Genomic DNA, 22,543 nt, shown 5'->3' on the forward strand with positions numbered 1-22,543 from the left:
TAATAGATATGCAGATAGGTAGATTACAACTAATAATAATAATAATAATAATAGATATGCAGATTACAACTAATAATAATAATAATGATGATATCCAAATAGGTAGATTCCAAATGATTAGAAATCAATCATTCTAATAATTATTAGAAATTATTAGATTTGGTAGATCCCAAAAGGATGACAAAAAGGACCCCCCTCTCCGGAAACACAACTTGGCGCCTTCCGCTCCCTGATGACATCACGCCTTGTGACATCACACCCCGGCCCTTGTGACATCACGGAACCTTCCGGTCTCAGCAGAGGGATTCCCAGCCATGCTGCTGCTGCTCCTGCCTCTCCTCTTCCTATTGGCCGAGCCCGGTAGATCTCCAGATTTAATTTTGGGGGGGGGGCGGGGAATGCTGGGAAATTCGAACCCGGGACCCGAAGGAACCTTTCCGGCTCTTTCCGCAGCCCGGCCCCCGCCGCCCCCGGACCTGGACCCCTTCTCGGCCTCGGAGGAAGCGGACGAGATGGACCCGGGCGCCGGAGGAGAGGACCCGGAAGAGGACTGGCCCGGGGACAAGGTGCGTGGGGGAATTTTGAGGGAGTTTCCAGGAAGCTTCCTGTTTGTTTCCTGTCTACTTCCAGGAAGTTTCCGGCCTCTTTCTGGTCTATTTCCAGGGAGTTTCCTGTCTGTTTCTTGTCTATTTCTAGGGAGTTTCCTGTCTGTTTGCAGGAAGTTTATTGTCTGTTTCCTGTCTCTTTCCAGGGAGTTTCCTCTAAGTTTCCTGCCTATTTCCAGGGAGTTTCCTGTCTATTTCCTGTCAGTTTCCTGTCTCTTTCCAGGGAATTTCCTGTCTTTTTCCTGTCTATTTCCAGGGAGTTTCCTGTCTCTTTCCAGGGAGTTTCCTGTCCATTTCCTGTCTATTTCCAGGGAATTTCCTGACTATTCCCTGCATTTCCTGTCTATTCTCCGCAAGGAGAAAGCCAGCAGCTCAGGGAGTTTCCTGTCAATTTCCAGGGAGTTTCCTGTTTATTTCCTGTCTACTTCCAGGAAGTTTCCTGCCTCTTTCTCATCTATTTCCAGGGAGTTTCCTGTCTGTTTCCAGGAAGTTTCTTGTCTGTTTCCTGTCTCTTTCCAGGGAGTTTCCTGTCTATTTCCAGCAAGTTTCATGTCTGTTTCCAGGGAGTTTCCTGTTTATTTCCTGTCTACTTCCAGGAAGTTTCCTGCCTATGTCTTGTCTATTTCCAGGGAGTTTCCTGCCTATTTCCTGGGAGTTTCCTGTCTATTTCCTGGGAGTTTCCTGTCTATTTCCAGGCAGTTTTCCTGCCTCTTTCTGGTCTATTTCCAGGGAGTTTCCTGTCTGTTTCCAGGAAGTTTCTTATCTGTTTCCTGTCTATTTCCAGGGAGTTTCTTCTATATTTCCTGTCTATTTCCTGGGAGTTTCCTGTCTATTTCTGGTCTATTTCCAGGGAGTTTCCTGTCTGTTTCCAGGAAGTTTCTTGTCTGTTTCGTGTCTATTTCCAGGGAGTTTCCTGTCTATTTTCTGTCAGTTTCATGTCTATTTCCTGGGAGTCCTATTTCCTGTTTATTTCCAGGGAGTTTCCTGTCTGTTTCCAGGACGTTTATTGTCTGTTTCCTGTCAGTTTCCTGTCTATTTCTTGGTTGTTTCCTGTCTATTTCCTGTCTACTTACAGGCAGTTTCCTGCCTCTTTCTGGTCTATTTCCAGGACGTTTCTTGTCTGTTTCCTGTCTCTTTCCAGGGAGTTTCCTCTATCTTTCCTCCCTATTTCCAGGGAGTTTACTGTCTATTTCCTGTCAGTTTCCTGTCTATTTCCTGTCTATTTCCAGGGAGTTTCCTGCCTATTCCCTGCATTTCCTGTTTATTCGCCGCAAGGAGAAAGCCAGCAGCTCAGGGAGTTTCCTGTCAATTTCCAGGGAGTTTCCTGTCTGTTCCCAGCGTGTTTCCTGTCTATTTCCTGTCAGTTTCCTTTCAATTTCCTGTCTATTTCCAGGCAGTTTCCTGTCTATTTCCAGGAAGTTTCCGGCCTCTTTCTGGTCTATTTCCAGGGAGTTTCCTGTCTATTTCCTGTCAGTTTCCTGCCTATTTCCAGGGAGTTTCATGTCTGTTTCCAGGGAGTTTCCTGTTTATTTCCTGTCTGCTTCCAGGAAGTTTCCTGCCTATGTCTTGTCTATTTCCAGGGAGTTTCCTGTCTATTTCCTGGGAGTTTCCTGTCTATTTCCAGGAAGTTTCCTGTCTATTTCCAGGCAGTTTCCTGCCTCTTTCTGGTCTATTTCCAGGGAGTTTCCTGTCTGTTTCCAGGAAGTTTCTTGTCTGTTTCGTGTCTATTTCCAGGGAGTTTCCTGTCTATTTTCTGTCAGTTTCATGTCTATTTCCTGGGAGTCCTATTTCCTGTTTATTTCCAGGGAGTTTCCTGTCTGTTTCCAGGACGTTTATTGTCTGTTTCCTGTCAGTTTCCTGTCTATTTCTTGGTTGTTTCCTGTCTATTTCCTGTCTACTTACAGGCAGTTTCCTGCCTCTTTCTGGTCTATTTCCAGGACGTTTCTTGTCTGTTTCCTGTCTCTTTCCAGGGAGTTTCCTCTATCTTTCCTCCCTATTTCCAGGGAGTTTACTGTCTATTTCCTGTCAGTTTCCTGTCCATTTCCTGTCTATTTCCAGGGAATTTCCTGACTATTCCCTGCATTTCCTGTCTATTCTCCGCAAGGAGAAAGCCAGCAGCTCAGGGAGTTTCCTGTCAATTTCCAGGGAGTTTCCTGTTTATTTCCTGTCTACTTCCAGGAAGTTTCCTGCCTCTTTCTCGTCTATTTCCAGGGAGTTTCCTGTCTGTTTCCAGGAAGTTTCTTGTCTGTTTCCTGTCTCTTTCCAGGGAGTTTCCTGTCTATTTCCAGCAAGTTTCATGTCTGTTTCCAGGGAGTTTCCTGTTTATTTCCTGTCTACTTCCAGGAAGTTTCCTGCCTATGTCTTGTCTATTTCCAGGGAGTTTCCTGCCTATTTCCTGGGAGTTTCCTGTCTATTTCCTGGGAGTTTCCTGTCTATTTCCAGGCAGTTTCCTGCCTCTTTCTGGTCTATTTCCAGGGAGTTTCCTGTCTGTTTCCAGGAAGTTTCTTATCTGTTTCCTGTCTATTTCCAGGGAGTTTCTTCTATATTTCCTGTCTATTTCCTGGGAGTTTCCTGTCTATTTCTGGTCTATTTCCAGGGAGTTTCCTGTCTGTTTCCAGGAAGTTTCTTGTCTGTTTCGTGTCTATTTCCAGGGAGTTTCCTGTCTATTTTCTGTCAGTTTCATGTCTATTTCCTGGGAGTCCTATTTCCTGTTTATTTCCAGGGAGTTTCCTGCCTGTTTATTGTCTATTTCCAGGGAGTTTCCTGTCTGTTTCCAGGACGTTTATTGTCTGTTTCCTGTCAGTTTCCTGTCTATTTCTTGGTTGTTTCCTGTCTATTTCCTGTCTACTTACAGGCAGTTTCCTGCCTCTTTCTGGTCTATTTCCAGGACGTTTCTTGTCTGTTTCCTGTCTCTTTCCAGGGAGTTTCCTCTATCTTTCCTCCCTATTTCCAGGGAGTTTACTGTCTATTTCCTGTCAGTTTCCTGTCTATTTCCTGTCTATTTCCAGGGAGTTTCCTGCCTATTCCCTGCATTTCCTGTTTATTCGCCGCAAGGAGAAAGCCAGCAGCTCAGGGAGTTTCCTGTCAATTTCCAGGGAGTTTCCTGTCTGTTCCCAGCGTGTTTCCTGTCTATTTCCTGTCAGTTTCCTTTCAATTTCCTGTCTATTTCCAGGCAGTTTCCTGTCTATTTCCAGGAAGTTTCCGGCCTCTTTCTGGTCTATTTCCAGGGAGTTTCCTGTCTATTTCCTGTCAGTTTCCTGCCTATTTCCAGGGAGTTTCATGTCTGTTTCCAGGGAGTTTCCTGTTTATTTCCTGTCTGCTTCCAGGAAGTTTCCTGCCTATGTCTTGTCTATTTCCAGGGAGTTTCCTGTCTATTTCCTGGGAGTTTCCTGTCTATTTCCAGGAAGTTTCCTGTCTATTTCCAGGCAGTTTCCTGCCTCTTTCTGGTCTATTTCCAGGGAGTTTCCTGTCTGTTTCCAGGAAGTTTCTTGTCTGTTTCGTGTCTATTTCCAGGGAGTTTCCTGTCTATTTTCTGTCAGTTTCATGTCTATTTCCTGGGAGTCCTATTTCCTGTTTATTTCCAGGGAGTTTCCTGTCTGTTTCCAGGACGTTTATTGTCTGTTTCCTGTCAGTTTCCTGTCTATTTCTTGGTTGTTTCCTGTCTATTTCCTGTCTACTTACAGGCAGTTTCCTGCCTCTTTCTGGTCTATTTCCAGGACGTTTCTTGTCTGTTTCCTGTCTCTTTCCAGGGAGTTTCCTCTATCTTTCCTCCCTATTTCCAGGGAGTTTACTGTCTATTTCCTGTCAGTTTCCTGTCTATTTCCTGTCTATTTCCAGGGAGTTTCCTGCCTATTCCCTGCATTTCCTGTTTATTCGCCGCAAGGAGAAAGCCAGCAGCTCAGGGAGTTTCCTGTCAATTTCCAGGGAGTTTCCTGTCTGTTTCCAGTCAGTTTCCTGTCTGTTTCCAGGCAGTTTCCTGTCTCTTTCCAGGCGGTTTCCTGTCTATTTCCCGCAAGCAGAAAGGTAGCAACTCCCTGGAAATAGACAGGAAAGAGACAGGAAACTCCCTGAGCTGCTGGCTTTCTACTTGCGGGGAATAGAATAGACAAGAAATTCCCGCGCTAAGGTTCCCGCGCTAAGGTTCCCACGCTAAAATTCCCACACTAAAATTCCCGCGCTAAGGTTCCCGCGCTAAGGTTCCCACACTAAGGTTCCCACACTAAAATTCCCGCGCTAAGGTTCCCACGCTAAGGTTCCCGCGCTAGAATTCCCACACTAAAATTTCCGCGCTAAGTTTCCCACGCTAAGGTTCCCGCGCTAAAATTCCCACACTAAAATTCCCGCGCTAAGGTTCCCGCGCTAAAATTCCCGCGCTAAGGTTCCCACACTAATATTCCCACACTAAAATTCCCGCGCTAAGGTTCCCGCGCTAAAATTCCCACACTAGAATTCCCGCGCTATGGTTCCCGTGCTAAGGTTCCCGCGCTAAGGTTCACACGCTAAGGTTCCCACACTAAGGTTCCCACACTAAGGTTCCCGCGCTAAGATTCCCGCGCTAAGGTTCCCGCGCTAAAATTCCCACGCTAAAATTCCCGCGCTAAGGTTCCCACGCTAAGGTTCCCGCGCTAAGGTTCCCACACTAAGGTTCCCGCGCTAAGGTTCCCACACTAAAATTCCCGCGATAAGGTTCCCATGCTAAGGTTCCCACACTAAAATTCCCGCGCTAAGGTTCCCACACTAAAATTCCTGCGCTAAGGTTCCCGCGCTAAAATTCCCACGCTAAGGTTCCCACGCTAAGGTTCCCGCGCTACGTTTCCTTCCAGGGACCAGGCGCCTTCGGAAACTCACTTACCTCCTTGCTTTCTGCTTCCAGGCGCTGATGGACTTCCCGCCGCGGGGAATGCGGCGCAAGCGGCAGGCGCCCTTCCTCGAACCCGCGCCACACGCTAGGGTGAGTCTCCCCTTCCCTCCCGGCGCCGGGTGCGAAACCGGGTGCGAAACGCGCTGCAATTCCCATCTCTCTCCTCTGCCCTTACGGCGCCGGGTGCAAAACCGGGTGCAAAACCTGCTATAATTCCCATTTCTCGCCCGCCCTTCCGGCGCCCGGTCCTGGGTGCGAAAGGCGGCGCCGGCACGCTATAATTCCCATCTCTCTCGCTTGCCCTTCCGGATCCCGGGTGCGTCACGCGCTATAACTCCCATTTCTGTCGCCCGCAGTACGTCGAAGACGCCAGGATTCCCATCCAGCACCGGGGGGTCGCTCTGCAAAGTAAGGCGCCGGCGTGGGAACCTTAGCGTGGGAACCTTAGCGCAGGACCCTTTGCGCGGGAACTGTAGCGCGGGAACAATAGCATGGGAACCTTAGCGCAGGAACCTTTGCATGGGAACTGTAGCGCGGGAACCTTAGCGCGGGAACCTTAGCGCAGGGACCTTAGCATGGGAACCTTAGTGCGGGAACTATAGCATGGGAACCTTAGCGCGGGAACCTTAGCGCGCGTCGGCTTCTCCCCGCAATGGGGAACCTTAGCATGGGAACCTTAGCGCGGGAACCTTAGCGCGGGAACCTTAGTGCGGGAACTGTAGCGCAGGAACTGTAGCGCGGGAACCTTAGTGCGGGAATTGTAGTGTGGGAACCTTAGCGCGGGAATTTTAGCGCAGGAAGCTTAGCATGCGAACAGTAGTGCAGGAACTTTAGTGTGGGAACCTTAGCGCGGGAATTTTAGCGTGGGAAACTTAGCGCGGGAACTGTAGTGCGGGAACTTTAGCGTGGAAACCTTAGCGCGGGAACTGTAGCGCGGGAACCTTGGCGCACGGACCTTAGCGTGGGAACTGTAGCGCGGGAACCTTCGTGTGGGAACTGTAGCGCAGGAACCTTTGCGCGGGAACTGTAGCGCGGGAACCTTAGCATGGGAACCTTAGCATGGGAACTGTAGCGCGGGAACTGTAGCGCGGGAACTATAGCATGGGAACCTTAGCGCATTAACCTTAGCGTGGGAACTGTAGCGCGGGAACCTTAGCATGGGAACTTTAGCGTGGGAACCTTAGCACGGGAACTGTAGCGCGGGAACTTTAGCATGGGAACTATAGCATGGGAACCTTAGCGCATTAACCTTAGCGTGGGAACTGTAGTGCGGGAACTCTAGCGTGGGAGCCTTAGCGCGGGAACTATAGCATGGGAACCTTAGCGCAGGAAGCTTTGCGTGGGAACTGTAGCGCGGGAACCTTTGCACGGGAACTGTAGCGCGGGAAACTTAGCGCGGGAACCTTAGCATGGGAACTGTAGTGCGGGAACCTTAGCGCAGGAACTATAGCGCGGGAACCTTAGTGTGGGAACTATAGCATGGGAACTGTAGTGTGGGAACCTTAGCGCGGGAATTTTAGCGCAGAAACCTTAGCATGGAAACTGTAGCGCAGGAACATTAGCGTGGGAACCTTAGTGTGGGAACCGTAGCGCAGGAACCTTTGCACGAGAACCTTAGTGCGGGAACTATAGCATGGGAACCTTAGCGCGGGAACCTTAGCATGGGAACCTTAGCGCGGGAACCTTAGCGCGGGAACCTTAGCGCGGGGATCTTAGCGTGGGAACCTTAGCGCGGGAACTGTAGTGCGGGAACCTTAGCGCAGGTACCTTAGCATGGGAACTGTAGCGCGGGAATCTTAGCATGGGAACCTTAGCGTGGGAACCTTAGCGCAGGAACCTTAGCGCGGGAACCTTAGCGCGGGAACTGTAGTGCGGGAACCATAGCGTGGGAACCTTAGCATGGGAACCTTAGCGCGGGAATCTTAGCATGGGAACCTTAGCGCGGGAACCTTAGCGCAGGAACCTTAGCGCGGGAACTCTAGCGTGGGAACCTTAGCGCAGGAACTTTAGTGCATGAACCTTAGCATGGGAACTGTAGCGCAGGAACCTTTGCACGGGAACTGTAGCGCGGGAACCTTAGCATGGGAACCTTAGCATGGGAACCTTAGCGCGGGAACCTTAGCGCGGGAACCTTAGCGCGGAAACCTTAGTGTGGGAACTATAGCATGGGAACTGTAGCGCAGGAACCTTAGCGCAGGAACCTTAGTGCGGGAACCTTAGCATGGGAACCTTAGCGCGGGAGCCTTTGCATGGGAACTGTAGCGCAGGAACTTTAGCGTGGGAACCTTAGCGCGGGAACTGTAGCGCGGGAACCTTAGCGTGGAAACCTTAGCATGGGAACCTTAGCGCGGGAACCTTAGCATGGGAACTGTAGCGCAGGAACTTTAGCGCAGGAACCTTTGCACGGGAACTGTAGTGCGGGAACCTTAGCGTGGGAATCTTAGCGCAGGAACCTTTGCACGGGAACTGTAGCGCAGGAACCTTAGCGCAGGAACCTTTGCACGGGAACGGTAGCGCGGGAACCTTAGCGCAGGAACCTTAGCATGGGAACTGTAGCGCTGGAACTTTAGCATGGGAACCTTAGCGCAGGAACTGTAGCGTGGGAACCTTAGCGCAGGAACCTTTGCACGGGAAGTGTAGCGTGGGAACCTTAGCGTGGGAATCTTAGCGCAGGAACCTTAGCGCGGGAACCTTAGCATGGGAACTGTAGCGCAGGAACTTTAGTGTGGGAACTGTAGTGTGGGAACCTTAGCGTGGGAACCTTAGCGTAGGAAACTTAGCGCGGGAACCTTAGCGTGGGAACCATAGCACGGGAACCTTAGCGTGGGAACCTTAGCGCAGGAACCTTTGCACGGGATCCTTAGCGCGGGAAACTTAGCGCGGGAACCTTGGCATGGGAACTGTAGTGTGGGAACTGTAGTGTGGGAACCTTAGCGTGGGAACCTTAGCGTAGGAAACTTAGCGCGGGAACCTTAGCGTGGGAACCATAGCACGGGAACCTTAGCGTGGGAACCTTAGCGCAGGAACCTTTGCACGGGAACTGTAGCGCGGGAAACTTAGCGCGGGAACCTTGGCATGGGAACTGTAGTGCGGGAACCTTAGCGCGGGAACCTTAGCGCGGGAACTATAGCGCGGGAACCTTAGTGTGGGAACTATAGCATGGGAACTGTAGTGTGGGAACCTTAGCGTGGGAATTTTAGCGCAGAAACCTTAGCATGGGAACTGTAGCGCAGGAACTTTAGCGTGGGAACCTTTGCACGGGAACTGTAGCGCAGGAACTCTAGTGTGGGAATCTTAGCGCAGGAACCTTTGCACGGGAACTGTAGTGCGGGAACCTTAGCGTGGGAACTATAGCGCGGGAACCTTAGCATGGGAACTGTAGCGCGGGAACCTTAGCGTGGGAACTATAGCGCGGGAACCTTAGCATGGGAACTGTAGCGCACGACCTATAGCGCGGGAACCTTAGCACGGGAACCTTAGCGCGGGAACCTTAGTGTGGGAACTATAGCATAGGAACTGTAGTGTGGGAACCTTAGCGCAGGAACTTTAGCGTGGGAACCTTAGCGCGGGAAGTGTAGCGCGGGAACCTTAGCGCAGGAACCTTAGTGCAGGAACCTTTGCACGGGAACTGTAGTGTGGGAACCTTAGCGCGGGAACCTTAGCGCGGGAGCTGTAGCGCGGGAACTTTGGTGTGGGAACTCTAGCGTGGGAACCTTAGCGCGGGAACTATAGCATGGGAACCTTAGCGCAGGAACCTTTGCGTGGGAACTGTAGCAGGGGAACTGTAGCGCAGGCACCTTAGCGCGGGAACCTTAGCGCAGGAACCTTAGCGTGGGAACCATAGCGCGGGAATTGTAGCGCGGGAACTGTAGTGTGGGAACCTTAGCGCGGGAATTGTAGCGCGGGAACTTTAGTGTGGGAACCTTAGCACGGGAATTGTAGCGTGGAAACCTTAGCATGGGAACCTTAGCGCGGGAACCTTAGTATGGGAACCTTAGCGTGGGAACCTTAGCATGTGAACCTTAGCGTGGGAACCTTAGCGCGGGAACCTTAGCCTGGGAGCCTTAGCGCGGGAACCTTAGCGTGGGAACTGTAGCGCGGGAACCTCAGCGTGGGAACCTTAGCGCGGGAACCTTAGCATGGGAACTGTAGCGCGGGAACCTCAGCGTGGGAACCTTAGCGCGGGAACCTTAGCGCGGGAACCTTAGCATGGGAACTGTAGCGCGGGAACCTCAGCGTGGGAACCTTAGCGCGGGAACCTCATCGTGGGAACCTTAGCGCGGGAACCTTAGCATGGGAACTGTAGCGCGGGAACCTTAGCGTGGGAACCTTAGCGCGGGAATCTTAGCGTGGGAACCTTAGCGCGGGAACCTTAGCGTGGGAGCCTTAGCGCGGGAACCTTAGCGTGGGAACTGTAGCGCGGGAACCTCAGCGTGGGAACCTTAGCGCGGGAACCTTAGCATGGGAACTGTAGCGCGGGAACCTCAGCGTGGGAACCTTAGCGCGGGAACCTTAGCGCGGGAACTTTAGCGCGGGAACCTTAGCATGGGAACCTTAGTGCGGGAATCTTAGCGCGGGAACCTTAGCGCAGGAACCTTAGCATGGGAACCTTAGCGCGGGAACTATAGCATGGGAACTGTAGTGTGGGAACCTTAGCGTGGGAACCTTAGCGCGGGAACCTTAGCGCAGGAACCTTAGCGCGGGAACCTTAGCGCGGGAACTTAGCGTGGGAACCTTAGCGCGGGAACCTTAGCGTGGGAACCTTAGCGCGGGAACCTTAGCGTGGGAACCTTAGCATGGGAACCTTAGTATGGGAACCTTAGCGTGGGAACCATAGCGCGGGAATTGTAGCGCGGGAACTGTAGTGTGGGAACCTTAGCGCGGGAATTGTAGCGCGGGAACTTTAGTGTGGGAACCTTAGTGCGGGAATTGTAGCGCAGGAACCTTAGCGCGGGAACCTTAGTGCGGGAATTGTAGCGCAGGAACCTTAGCGCGGGAACCTTAGCGCGGGAACCTTAGCGCGGGGATTTCATTTTGGGAGTTGTAGCGCGGGAAACGTAGCGCGACGCCGTTTTTCCCCGCAGTGGCGCCGCCGGAGGAGTGCGCCTGCCCCGAGCCGCTGGCCAAGGGGACGCTGGTGGCCATGGTGGCCGTCCTGGCCTTTCTAGGCTTCTTCTCGACCTCGGTCTTGTTGGTGGTGGCGTCTGTCTGCTGCGATTGGTGGAGCGCCAGCGGTGAGTATATTAAATATATATATATATATATATATATATATATATATATATATATACACACATATATATACACATATGTAATATTATACTTATTTTTATATTATACTATTTATTTATTATAATAGAAATATATATATATATATATTTCTATTATAATAAATAGAATATATATATATATATAAAATAAATGTAATAAATTTATAATATATGATATATATATATAATATATATAAATATAATTAATATATATATATATAATATAAGATATATATATGTGTGTGTGTGTGTATATATACATCTCTATATATGGAGATAATACATATATTTATATCCATATATATATATATATATATATATATATATATATATATATATATATATATATATAATATGTAATATTATTTTTATATTATACTTCTATTTATTTATTATAATAGAAATATATATTATATTATATTATATTATATTATATTATATTATATTATATTATATTATATTATATTTTATATATATATATATTATATTTATAATATTTATAATATATATATTTATAATATTTATAATATATATATATTATATTATAATAGAAATATATATATATATATATATATATATATATATATATATTCTATTATAATAAATAAATAGTATAATATAAAAATAAGTATAATATTACATTTGTAAGACACGTTATACCTAAGTATAATATAAAAAAAATAAAATAAAAATTGAATTATTTTATAATGTAATATAAATATATTAATATGAATACATAAAGGTAAATCTAACAGTATCATAAAAAGGAGTATAATTTAAATCAAATATATAAATTGAATAGAATATAATATAAATATAATGGAAATTAAATATAGAAATATGATAAATGTAAATACAATAGTATCATAAAAAGGAGTATAATATAAATCAAATATATAAATTGAATATAATATAAGTATAATATAAATTTAATGGAAATTAAATATATACATATGATAAATGTAAATATAATAGTATCATAAAAAGGAGTATAATATAAATCAAATATATAAATTGAATATAAATTGAATATAATATAATATAAATATAATGGAAATTAAATATATAAATATAAATATAATGTGAGTATAAATATAAGTATAATATTAATATACTTAATATACTTATATTAAGTATAATATTAATTTTAATATTAATATTAGTATAATATTGATATTAATAATATTACTATAATATTAATATTAATATAAAAATAATATAAATAGAAATATAAAGTATAAATAGAAATATAAATATCCTATTTATATTATTATATAAATATATAGATATAAATATAAAAATATAAAAATAAATATCTAAATATCAGTATAAGTGAAGTATAAATATAAATATAAAAACATAAAATATAAATATAGGTATTATAAATGTAAGTATAATATGAATATACTTCCTGTATATGAATAATATGAGTATATTATATATTATAATATATAATAGATATAATATATTATATATTATATATTATATATTATATATTATATGAATATATATGAATAATATGAATATATGTATAATATGAATATCCAGATATAAACATAAATATGTATAATAAATAAAATAAACATTAAAATATAGCTATGCAGATAGGTAGTTGTAGTGGTAATAATAATAATAATAGTAATAGTAATAATAATAATAATAATAATAATAATAATAATAATAGATATCCAGATAGATAGATTGCAAATTGCTATAAAAATGAATGAAAATTAGATTTAGATATGTAGATTGCTAATAATAATAATAATAATAATCAGAGAGAGAGAGAGAGAGAGAGAGAGAGAAACAGGAAGTGGAGACCCCACTTCCTGCCTGGCCAGGAAGCTCTAGGACGTGCCAGCTCTCTGATTTTAACCCCGCCTCTCCCTTCCAGGAAGTCGATTGCTAATAATAATAATAATAATAATAATAATCAGAGAGAGAGAGAGAGAGAGAGAGAAACAGGAAGTGGAGACCCCACTTCCTGCCTGGCCAGGAAGCTCTAGGACCTGCCAGCTCTCTGATTTTAACCCCGCCTCTCCCTTCCAGGAAGTCGGGGAAGGATGCCAACGCCGCCGGATTGGCCAACAGGCCCCTCCCTCCGCTGCCGTGAGTGACGGGTGGGCGGGGCTCCGGGTGGGCGGAACCAGGAGTGGGTGGGGCCATTGCTGTTATTATTATTATTTTATATTATTATATTATTAATTATTATTTTATTTTTATATTTTTATATTATTATTATTGTCATCTTATTTTTATATTCTTATTATTCTTATTTATTATATATTATTATTATTATTATGATTATAATCATCTTATTTTTCTATTATTACTATTATTAATTTATTATATTTTATTATTTTTATTATTTTATTTTATTATTATTATATTATAATTATCTTATAATTATATTCTTATATTCTTATTATTTATTCTTATATTATTATTTATTATTATTATTTTATCTTATTTTTATCTTATTATTATTATCATCTTATTTTCATATTCTTATTATTCTTCATTTATTATATTTTATTATTATTATTATTATTTATTATTATGATTATAATTATATTCTTATATTCTTATTATTTATTCTTATTATTTTATTTTATCATTATCATCTTTTTTATATTCTTATTCTTATACTTATTCCTATTATTTTATTTTTATATTATTAGTATTAGTATTCTTTTATTTTATTATTTTATTTTTATTATTTTTACTTTTTATTATTATTATTATTATTATTATTATTATTATTATTATATTATTATTATTATTATTATTATTATTATATATTATTATTTTATATTATATTATTATTATTATTATTATTATTATTATTATTATTATTATTATTATTAATTATTATTTTATATTATTATTATTATTATTATTCCAGCCCGCCCCGCCCAGAGCGCGTCTACCTGTCGACGAAACCGGCATCCGGGTACGAGAGGCTGATGGCCGCCAGTCCGTGAGTACCTGTCAATCATTCTCGCACCCGGGACCGGATCACCCTGCTTGCCCCGGACCTGTCAATCATTCCGGGATTCGAATCCGGGACCTGTCAATCATTCTGGGATTCGAACCCGTGACATGTCAATCATTCACGGGGGGGGGAGACCGGATTACCCTGGGTGCCCTGGACCTGTCAATCATTCTGGGATTCGAATCCGGGACCTGTCAATCATTCTGTCATTTGACTTGATAACCCTGGTGGCCCCGGACCTGTCAATCATTCTGTCATTCGAATCCGGGACCTGTCAATCATTCTGTCATTCAAATGGATAACCCTGGTTGCCCCATCCCTGTCAATCATTCTGGGATTCGAATCCGTGACCTATCAATCATTCTGTCATTTGACTTGATAACCCTGGTTGCCCCGGACCTGTCAATCATTCTGGGATTGAAATCCAGGACCTGTCAATCATTCTGGGTTCAACTCAGTAACCCTGGTTCTCCCATCCCTGTCAATCATTCTGGGTTTCGAATCCGTGACCTGTCAATCATTCTGTCATTTGACTTGATCACCCTGCTTGCCCCGGACCTGTCAATCATTCCGGGATTCGAACCCGGGACCTGTCAATCATTCTGGGATTGGAACCCGTGACATGTCAATCATTCACGGGGGGGGGGGGAGACCAGATCACCCTGGGTGCCCCGGACCTGTCAATCATTCTGTCCTTCGAATCCGGGACCTGTCAATCATTCTGTCATTTGACTTGATAACCCTGGTTGCCCCGGACCTGTCAATCATTCTGTCATTCAAATGGATCACCCTGGTCGCCCCGGACCTGTCAATCATTCTGTCCTTCGAATCCGGGACCTGTCAATCATTCTGTCATTCAAATGGATAACCCTGGTTGCCCCATCCCTGTCAATCACTCCGGGATTCGAATCCGTGACCTGTCAATCATTCTGTCATTTGACTTGATAACCCTGGTTGTCCCATCCCTGTCAATCATTCTGTCATTCAAATTAATAACCTGTCAATCATCCCAGGTTCAATAACCATGGTTGCCTCAACCCTGTCAATCATTCTGCCATTCAAACTGATAATCCTGGTTGTCCCATCCCTGTCAATCATTCTGTCATTCAAATTAATAACCTGTCAATCATCCCAGGTTCAATAACCATGGTTGCCTCAACCCTGTCAATCATTCTGTCATTCCAGTCGATAACCATGGTTGCCCTATGCCTGTCAATCATTCTGGGATGGAACCCTGGTTGCCCCATACCTGTCAATCATTCTGTCACTCTAATTGAGAACCTGTCAATCCTTATGAGATCCAGGGGGCGGGACTAGACAACCCTGGTTGCCCCATCCCTGTCAATCATTCTGTCAATCATTCTGGCATCCAGGGGGTGGGACCATGCCTGTCAATCATTCTGTCATTCCAGTCGATAACCATGGTTGCCCTATGCCTGTCAATCATTCTGGGATCCAGGGGGCGGGACTAGACAACCCTGCTTAGCCCATCCCTGTCAATCATTCTGTCCTTCAAATCGATCAATTGTCAATCCTTCGGGGATTCAGGCGCCTGGGAACCGTAGCGCCCTGTCAATCATCCTGGCACCCGGGAACCGTAGTGCCTTGTCAATCATCCTGGCACCCGGGAACCGTAGCACCCTGTCAATCATTCTGGCGCCCGACGACCTGTCAATCATTCTGGGTTCAAATCAACGACCCCGGTTGCCTGTCAATCATTCCGGCGCCCAGACAACCCTGGTTGCCCCGGGAACCGTAGCGCCCTGTCAATCATTCCTGCACCCGGGAACTGTAGCGCCCGTCAATCATCCTGGCCCCAATCATCCTGGCGCCAGACCTGTCAATCATCCCGGGTTCGAAGCGACAACCCCGGTTGCCTGTCAATCAAACCCGGGTTACCTGGGAACCGTAGCGCCCTGTCAATCATCCAGACGACCCCGGTTGCCCCTTCCCTGTCAATCATCCCGGGTTCAAATCGACAACCATGGTTACCCTATGCCTGTCAATCATTCGAATCGATAACCTGTCAATCATTCTGGGAACCAGGCGCCTGGTTGTCCCGGGAACCGTAGTGCCTGTCAATCATCCTGGTGCCAGATGACCCCGGATGCCCCTGTCAATCATTCCGGGTTCAAATCGATAACCCTGGTTGCCTGTCAATCATCCTGGCGCCAGACGACCCCGGTTGCCCACTCCCTGTCAATCATTCTGTCATTCAAATTAATAACCTGTCAATCATTCCGGGTTCAACTCAATAACCATGGTTGACCCGTCCTGTCAATCATTATGTTACTCCAATCGATAACCTGTCAATCGTTCTGGGATTGAACCCTGGTTGCCGCCTCGCTGTCAATCATCCTGTCATTCCAATCGACAACCTGTCAATCAGATCGATAACCTGTCAATCAAATAACCTGTCAATCAAAGCGATATCCTTTCATTCCAACTGAGGACCTGCCAATCAAACTGAGAACCTGTCAATCAAATCGATAACCTGTCAATCAAATAACCTGTCAATCAAAGCGATATCCTTTCATTCCATTTGAGGACCTGCCAATCAAACTGAGAACCTGTCAATCAAATCGATAACCTGTCAATCAAATAACCTGTCAATCAAAGCCATATCCTTTCATTCCAATTGAGGACCTGCCAATCAAACTGAGAACCTGTCAATCCAATCAATAACCTGTCAATCAAATATCCTGTCATTCCAATTGATGACCTGTCAATCATTCTGAGATCCAGGGGGCGGGATCAGACCATAGCGCGGTGTCAATCCCCCTGGGACCAGACCTGTCAATCACTGCCCCGCACCTGTCAATCACCCCGGGTTCAACTCCATCACCCCGGTCACCTGTCAATCATCTGTCAATTTCTTTTCCAGCCGCACCCCGGAAGGCGGGGCCTACCTGAGCGCCAGCGAGTTGCACCCGGGTCCCAGGTAAGCCCCGCCCCTCCTCCTTGTCCCGCCCCTTCCCCGGACGCCTGGGTTCCCTCCGCTCACCCCGTACTACGTTTCCCAGGAGCCGCCAGGCGCCGAGCTACCAGGCCGCCGTCGCCGCGGAAACGGAGAGCAGGTCAGTCGAAGGAAGGGGCGGGGAAAGGGGCGGGGAAAGGGGTGTCAATCAAAGTGTGAGAGCTGTCAATCAAACCCGGGTCCCCCTTTTCCCCCAGGAACCTTCCGGAAAGCGAATACATCACCGTCAACCCGGCGCCGGGTTTTTCCAGGTGGGGTGTTTGTATTTATATTTATATTTATATTATTTATATTTATATTATTTATATTTATTGGTTTATATTTATAGTATTATATATATTTATATTTATAGGTTAATATTTATTGTATTATATATATATATATATATATATATTTATAGTATTTATATTTCCCATTCTCTTTTATTATACACATACATATATATTTATATTATTTATATTTATATTTATATTTATATCTATATTTATATATTTTTTGGTTTTATATAAAATTTATATTCTATATATATATATTCTCTCTCTCTCTCTCTCTCTCTCTATATATATATTCTATATATAAATATATATATATAAATTATATATATAAATAAATTCTATATATAAATTATATAGAAATATAAATACTATAAATATAAATATATATAATACTATGTATATTTATATTTATAGTATTTATATTTCTATATAATATACATAATTTATATTTATAGTTATATTTATAGTATTTATGTTTCCCATTCTCTTTTATTATACACATACATATATATTTATATTATTTATATTTATATTTATATTTTTTGGTTTTATATTATATATATATATATATATATATATATATATATATATAGCATTATATATATTTATATTTATAGTATTTATATTTATATATAATATACATAATTTATATTTATAGGTATATTTATAGTATTTATATTTCCCATTCTCTTTTATTATACACATACATATATATTTATATTATTTATATTTATATTTATATTTTTTATATTTATGGGTTTTATATTTATATTTTTTATATTTATTGGTTTTAAATATATATAATACTATGAATATAAATATTATTTTCATATATATATATATATGAAAATAAAATTTATATTCATAGTATTATATATATTTATATTTATAGTATTTATATTTATATATAATATATATAATTTATATTTATATTTATAGTATTTATATTTCCCATTCTCTTCTATTATACACATACATATAAAATTTATATTCATAGCATTATATATATTTATATTTATAGTATTTATATTTATATATTATATATATAATTCATATTTATATTTATATCTATATTTATAGTATTTACATTTCCCATTCTCTTCTATTATACACATACATATACATTTATATTTTATATATATATATTTATATTATTTATATTCCTTGAGATAGATACACAGATTTTTTCCATCCTCTTTTATTATACACACACACATATATATTTATATTATATATATATATATATATATATATATATATATATATATAATTTATATTTATATTTATATTTTTAAATTTATTTATATTTATAGTGTTTCTATTCATAGTATCTATTTTTTCCATCCTCTTTTATTATAGACACACATAACACACACACATAATATAATATATATTTATATTAATATTTATTAATATTATTAATTTTCTCCTTCCAGCCCCGTTCCGCCCAAGACGTATTCCGGGGCCGGCGGAATTTCCAGGTATAATATATATAACATTTTAATATTTATTTATTATCTATCAATAATCTATATATGGTTATAATACATATGTGTGTGTGTATATATATATACACACACACACACACACACATATATATATATATATATATATATATATATATATATATATATATATATAATTTGCATATAATAATAAATCATGACGATTTATAACAATATAAAAATATGATTTAATAAGAATATAATATAACATAATAGCAATAATCTATATATGATTAGAATATATATATATATATATATATATATATATATATATATATTATTTGCATGTAAGAATCATAAATCGTGACGATTTATAGCAATATAAAAATACGATTAATAATAATAATAGCTTGTTTTGATTTAAGAATAATTATAATAATCTAATTTATTAATATTCTTATTTCATTATTATTAATATTATTAATTTTCTCTTTCCAGCCCCGTTCCGCCCAAGACGTATTCCGGCGCTGGCGGAATTTCCAGGTATATTATATATAATATTTTAATATATATATTAAAATATTATATATATATATATATATTTTAAAATATATATATATTATATTATATAATATATATTTTATATTATATATATTATATAATATATATTTTAATATATATTATTTGCATATAAGAATAATAAATCATGACGATTTATAACAATATAAAAATATGATTTAATAAGAATATAATATAACATAATAGCAATAATCTATATATGATTATAATATATATATATATATATATATATATATATATATATATATATATATAAATATAATTGAATAAGAATAGAATAGAATATATATTCTACATTTGTTTTGATTTAATAATAATTATAATAATCTGATTTATTAATATTTTTATTTCATTATTATTATTATTATTATTATTATTATTATTATTATTATTATTAATTTTCTCCTTCCAGCCCCGTTCCGCCGAAGACGTATTCTGGCGCCGGCGGGATTTCCAGGTAAGAATCATAAATCATGATGATTTATAACAATATAAAAATATGATATAATAAGAATATAATATAACATAATAGCAATAATCTATATATGATTATAATATATATATATACATATATTATTTGTAGATAAGAATCATAAATCATGACGATTTGTAATCGTATAAAAATATAATTCAATAAGAATAGAATAGAATCATTTGTTTTGATTTAATAATAATTATAATAATCTGATTTATTAATATTCTTATTTCATTATTATTATTATTAATATTAATATTAATTTTCTCCTTCCAGCCCCGTTCCGCCCAAGACGTATTCCGGCGCCGGCGGAATTTCCAGGTATAATATATATATATATATATATATATATATATATATATATATATATATAAATACACACACACACACACACACACATATATATATATATATATATATGAATACATATATATATATATATATGAATACATATATATATATAATATATATTAATATTATATATATATTCATATATTATATATAAATATATATATTATTTGCAGATAAGAATCATAAATCATGATGATTTATAATCGTATAAAAATATAATTTAATAAGAATAGACTAGAATAGAATCATTTGTTTTGATTTAATAATAATTATAATAATCCGATTTATTAATATTCTTATTTCATCATCATCATCATTATTATTATTAATAATATTAATTTTCTCCTTCCAGCCCCGTTCCGCCCAAGACATATTCCGGCGCCGGCGGGATTTCCAGGTAATATTTTGGTTTTCATCATATATTATATTTGCATATATATATATATATATATATATATATAAAATCTATTTCATTATAATTTGATTTATAAATTTCATTTAAAATTACTATATTTAAAATTTGATATTTTTATTTTTTCTTTATTTTTAAATATTTTTTTTAATTTTTATTTTTAATTATTTCATGCTCTATATTTTAAATTTAAATTTAATAACAATAGAATATTAAATGATATGAATTGAAATTGAATAACAATAGAATATTAAATGATAAGAATGAAAAGAAGATGAGAACAGAATATTCAAAGAACAGAACAGTAGAAATGTATGAATCTGTTTCATTATAATTTCATTTATAAATTTAATTTAAAATTATTATTATTAATATTATTTATTTATTAATATTATTATTTATTATTATTATTGCTATTTTGACTTGCTATTATTTTTCTACATTGCATTTTTAATGACTATGAATTACAGTTTTTATCACTATTATTCCATTTATTATTATTATTATTATTATTATTATTATTATTATTATCATCATCATCACTGTTTTATATTATTACTTGCTATTATTATTATTATTATTATTATTATTGCTATTTTTTTGACTTACTATTATTTTTCTACATTGCATTTTTAATGGCTATAAATTACAGTTTTTATCACTATTATTCTATTTATTATTATTATTATTATTATTATTATTATCATCATCATCATCACTGTATTATATTATTACTTGCTATTATTAATTTAAAATTATGATATTTAAAATTTGATATTTTTATTTTTTATTTATTTTTTATTTTTTTAATTTTAATTTTTAATTATCTAATATTCTATATTTTAAATTTAAATTGAAAAACAATAGAATACTAAATTATAAGAATGAAAAGAAGATAAGAATAGAATATTCAAAGAATAGAATAGCAGAATTGAATCAATCTATTTCATTATAATTTCATTTATAAATTTAATTTAAAATTATTAATATTAATATTATTTATTTGTTAATATTTATTATTATTATTATTGCTATATTTTTTGACTTACTTTTATTTTTCTACACTGCATTTTGAATGACTATAAATTACAGTTTTTATCACTATTATTCCATTTATTATTATTATTATTATTATTATTATTATTATTATTATTATTATCACTGTATTATATTATTACTTCCTATTATTATTATTATTATTATTATTATTGCTATATTTTTTTGACTTACTATTATTTTTCTACATTGCATTTTTAATGACTAAAAATTACAGTTTTTATCACTATTATTCTATTTATTATTATTATTATTATTATTATTATTTTATTATTATTATCATCATCTTCACTGTATTATTACTTCCTATTATTATTATTATTATTATTATTATTGCTATATTTTTTTGACTTACTATTATTTTTCTACATTGCATTTTCTACAGTTTTTATCACTATTATTCTATTTATTATTATTATTATTCTTATTATATTATTATTATTATTATTATTAGTATTATTATTATTATAGCAAGTAATAATATAATACAGTGATGATGATGATGATGATAATAATATTACTTGCTATTATTAATAATAATAATAATACTAATTAATTAATTAATAATAATTAAATAATAATAATAATAATAATAATAATAATAATAATAATAATAATAATAATTTTCCCCTTCCAGCCCCGTTCCGCCCAAAATCTCTTCCGCCGCCGGCGCCGAAATCTTGTCGCCGGGCAAAAACGAGGAGGAAATCTACGGAAGCCCGGAAGGGACCAAGCCGGAGAAATCGTACGTCCCGGAAGTCCCGCCCCCGAAAGGGCGGGGAGGAAGGGGATTGGGCGGAGGATGGATGACCCCGGGGGACCTTGTTAGACCTTCCTTAATTCCTTCCTTCCTTTCCTTCCTCTTTCCTTCCTTCCCTCCTTCCTTCCTTCTTCCTTCTTTCTGTCCTTCCTTTCTTGCCTCCTTCCTTAATTCTCTCTGTCTTTCCTTAATTAATTCCCTCTTTCCTTCATCCTTTCCTTCCTTCTTCTCTTCCTTCCTTCTTCCTCTTTCCCCTTCTTTTCTTCCTCCCTCCCTCCATTCCTTCCTTCCTTCCTTCCTTCCTTCCTTTCCTTCTTTCTTTCCTCCTTCCTTCCTCCCATCCCTTCTTCCCTCTCTCTCTCTCTCTCCTTCCTTTCCTTCCTCTTTCCTTCCTTCCTTCTTTCTTCTCCCTCCTTTCCTTCCTCCCTTCCCTCCTTTTTTTCTTTCTTCTAACCCTTCCTTCCCTCCTTCCTTCCTTCCTT

General features: G+C 38.8%; 1 protein-coding gene across 1 annotated transcript in view; it reads left to right on the forward strand.

The window, feature by feature from the left end:
• Positions 1-299: 299 nt before the first annotated feature.
• The window catches only part of LOC310755071 (uncharacterized protein), a gene marked incomplete at its 3' end in the record, with an annotated part of 22,898 nt that continues 654 nt past the window's right edge, over positions 300-22,543 (forward strand). Inside the window, exons 1-13 of the mRNA XM_083631747.1 lie at positions 300-360; positions 454-566; positions 5,479-5,556; positions 5,823-5,874; positions 10,551-10,700; positions 13,642-13,716; positions 16,616-16,672; positions 16,906-16,959; positions 18,420-18,464; positions 18,927-18,971; positions 19,759-19,803; positions 20,186-20,230; positions 21,939-22,046. Of these exons, the coding sequence (XP_083487873.1) occupies positions 13,703-13,716; positions 16,616-16,672; positions 16,906-16,959; positions 18,420-18,464; positions 18,927-18,971; positions 19,759-19,803; positions 20,186-20,230; positions 21,939-22,046 (413 nt within the window). The 5' untranslated portion in view covers positions 300-360; positions 454-566; positions 5,479-5,556; ... (1 more) ...; positions 10,551-10,700; positions 13,642-13,702. The remainder of the gene's footprint in view (positions 361-453; positions 567-5,478; positions 5,557-5,822; positions 5,875-10,550; positions 10,701-13,641; positions 13,717-16,615; positions 16,673-16,905; positions 16,960-18,419; positions 18,465-18,926; positions 18,972-19,758; positions 19,804-20,185; positions 20,231-21,938; positions 22,047-22,543) is intronic.

The sequence above is a fragment of the Podarcis filfolensis genome (genome assembly GCF_964270895.1).
Source record: "Podarcis filfolensis genome assembly, contig: HAP1_SCAFFOLD_125, whole genome shotgun sequence".
Classification (NCBI taxonomy): Eukaryota; Metazoa; Chordata; class Lepidosauria; order Squamata; family Lacertidae; genus Podarcis; species Podarcis filfolensis.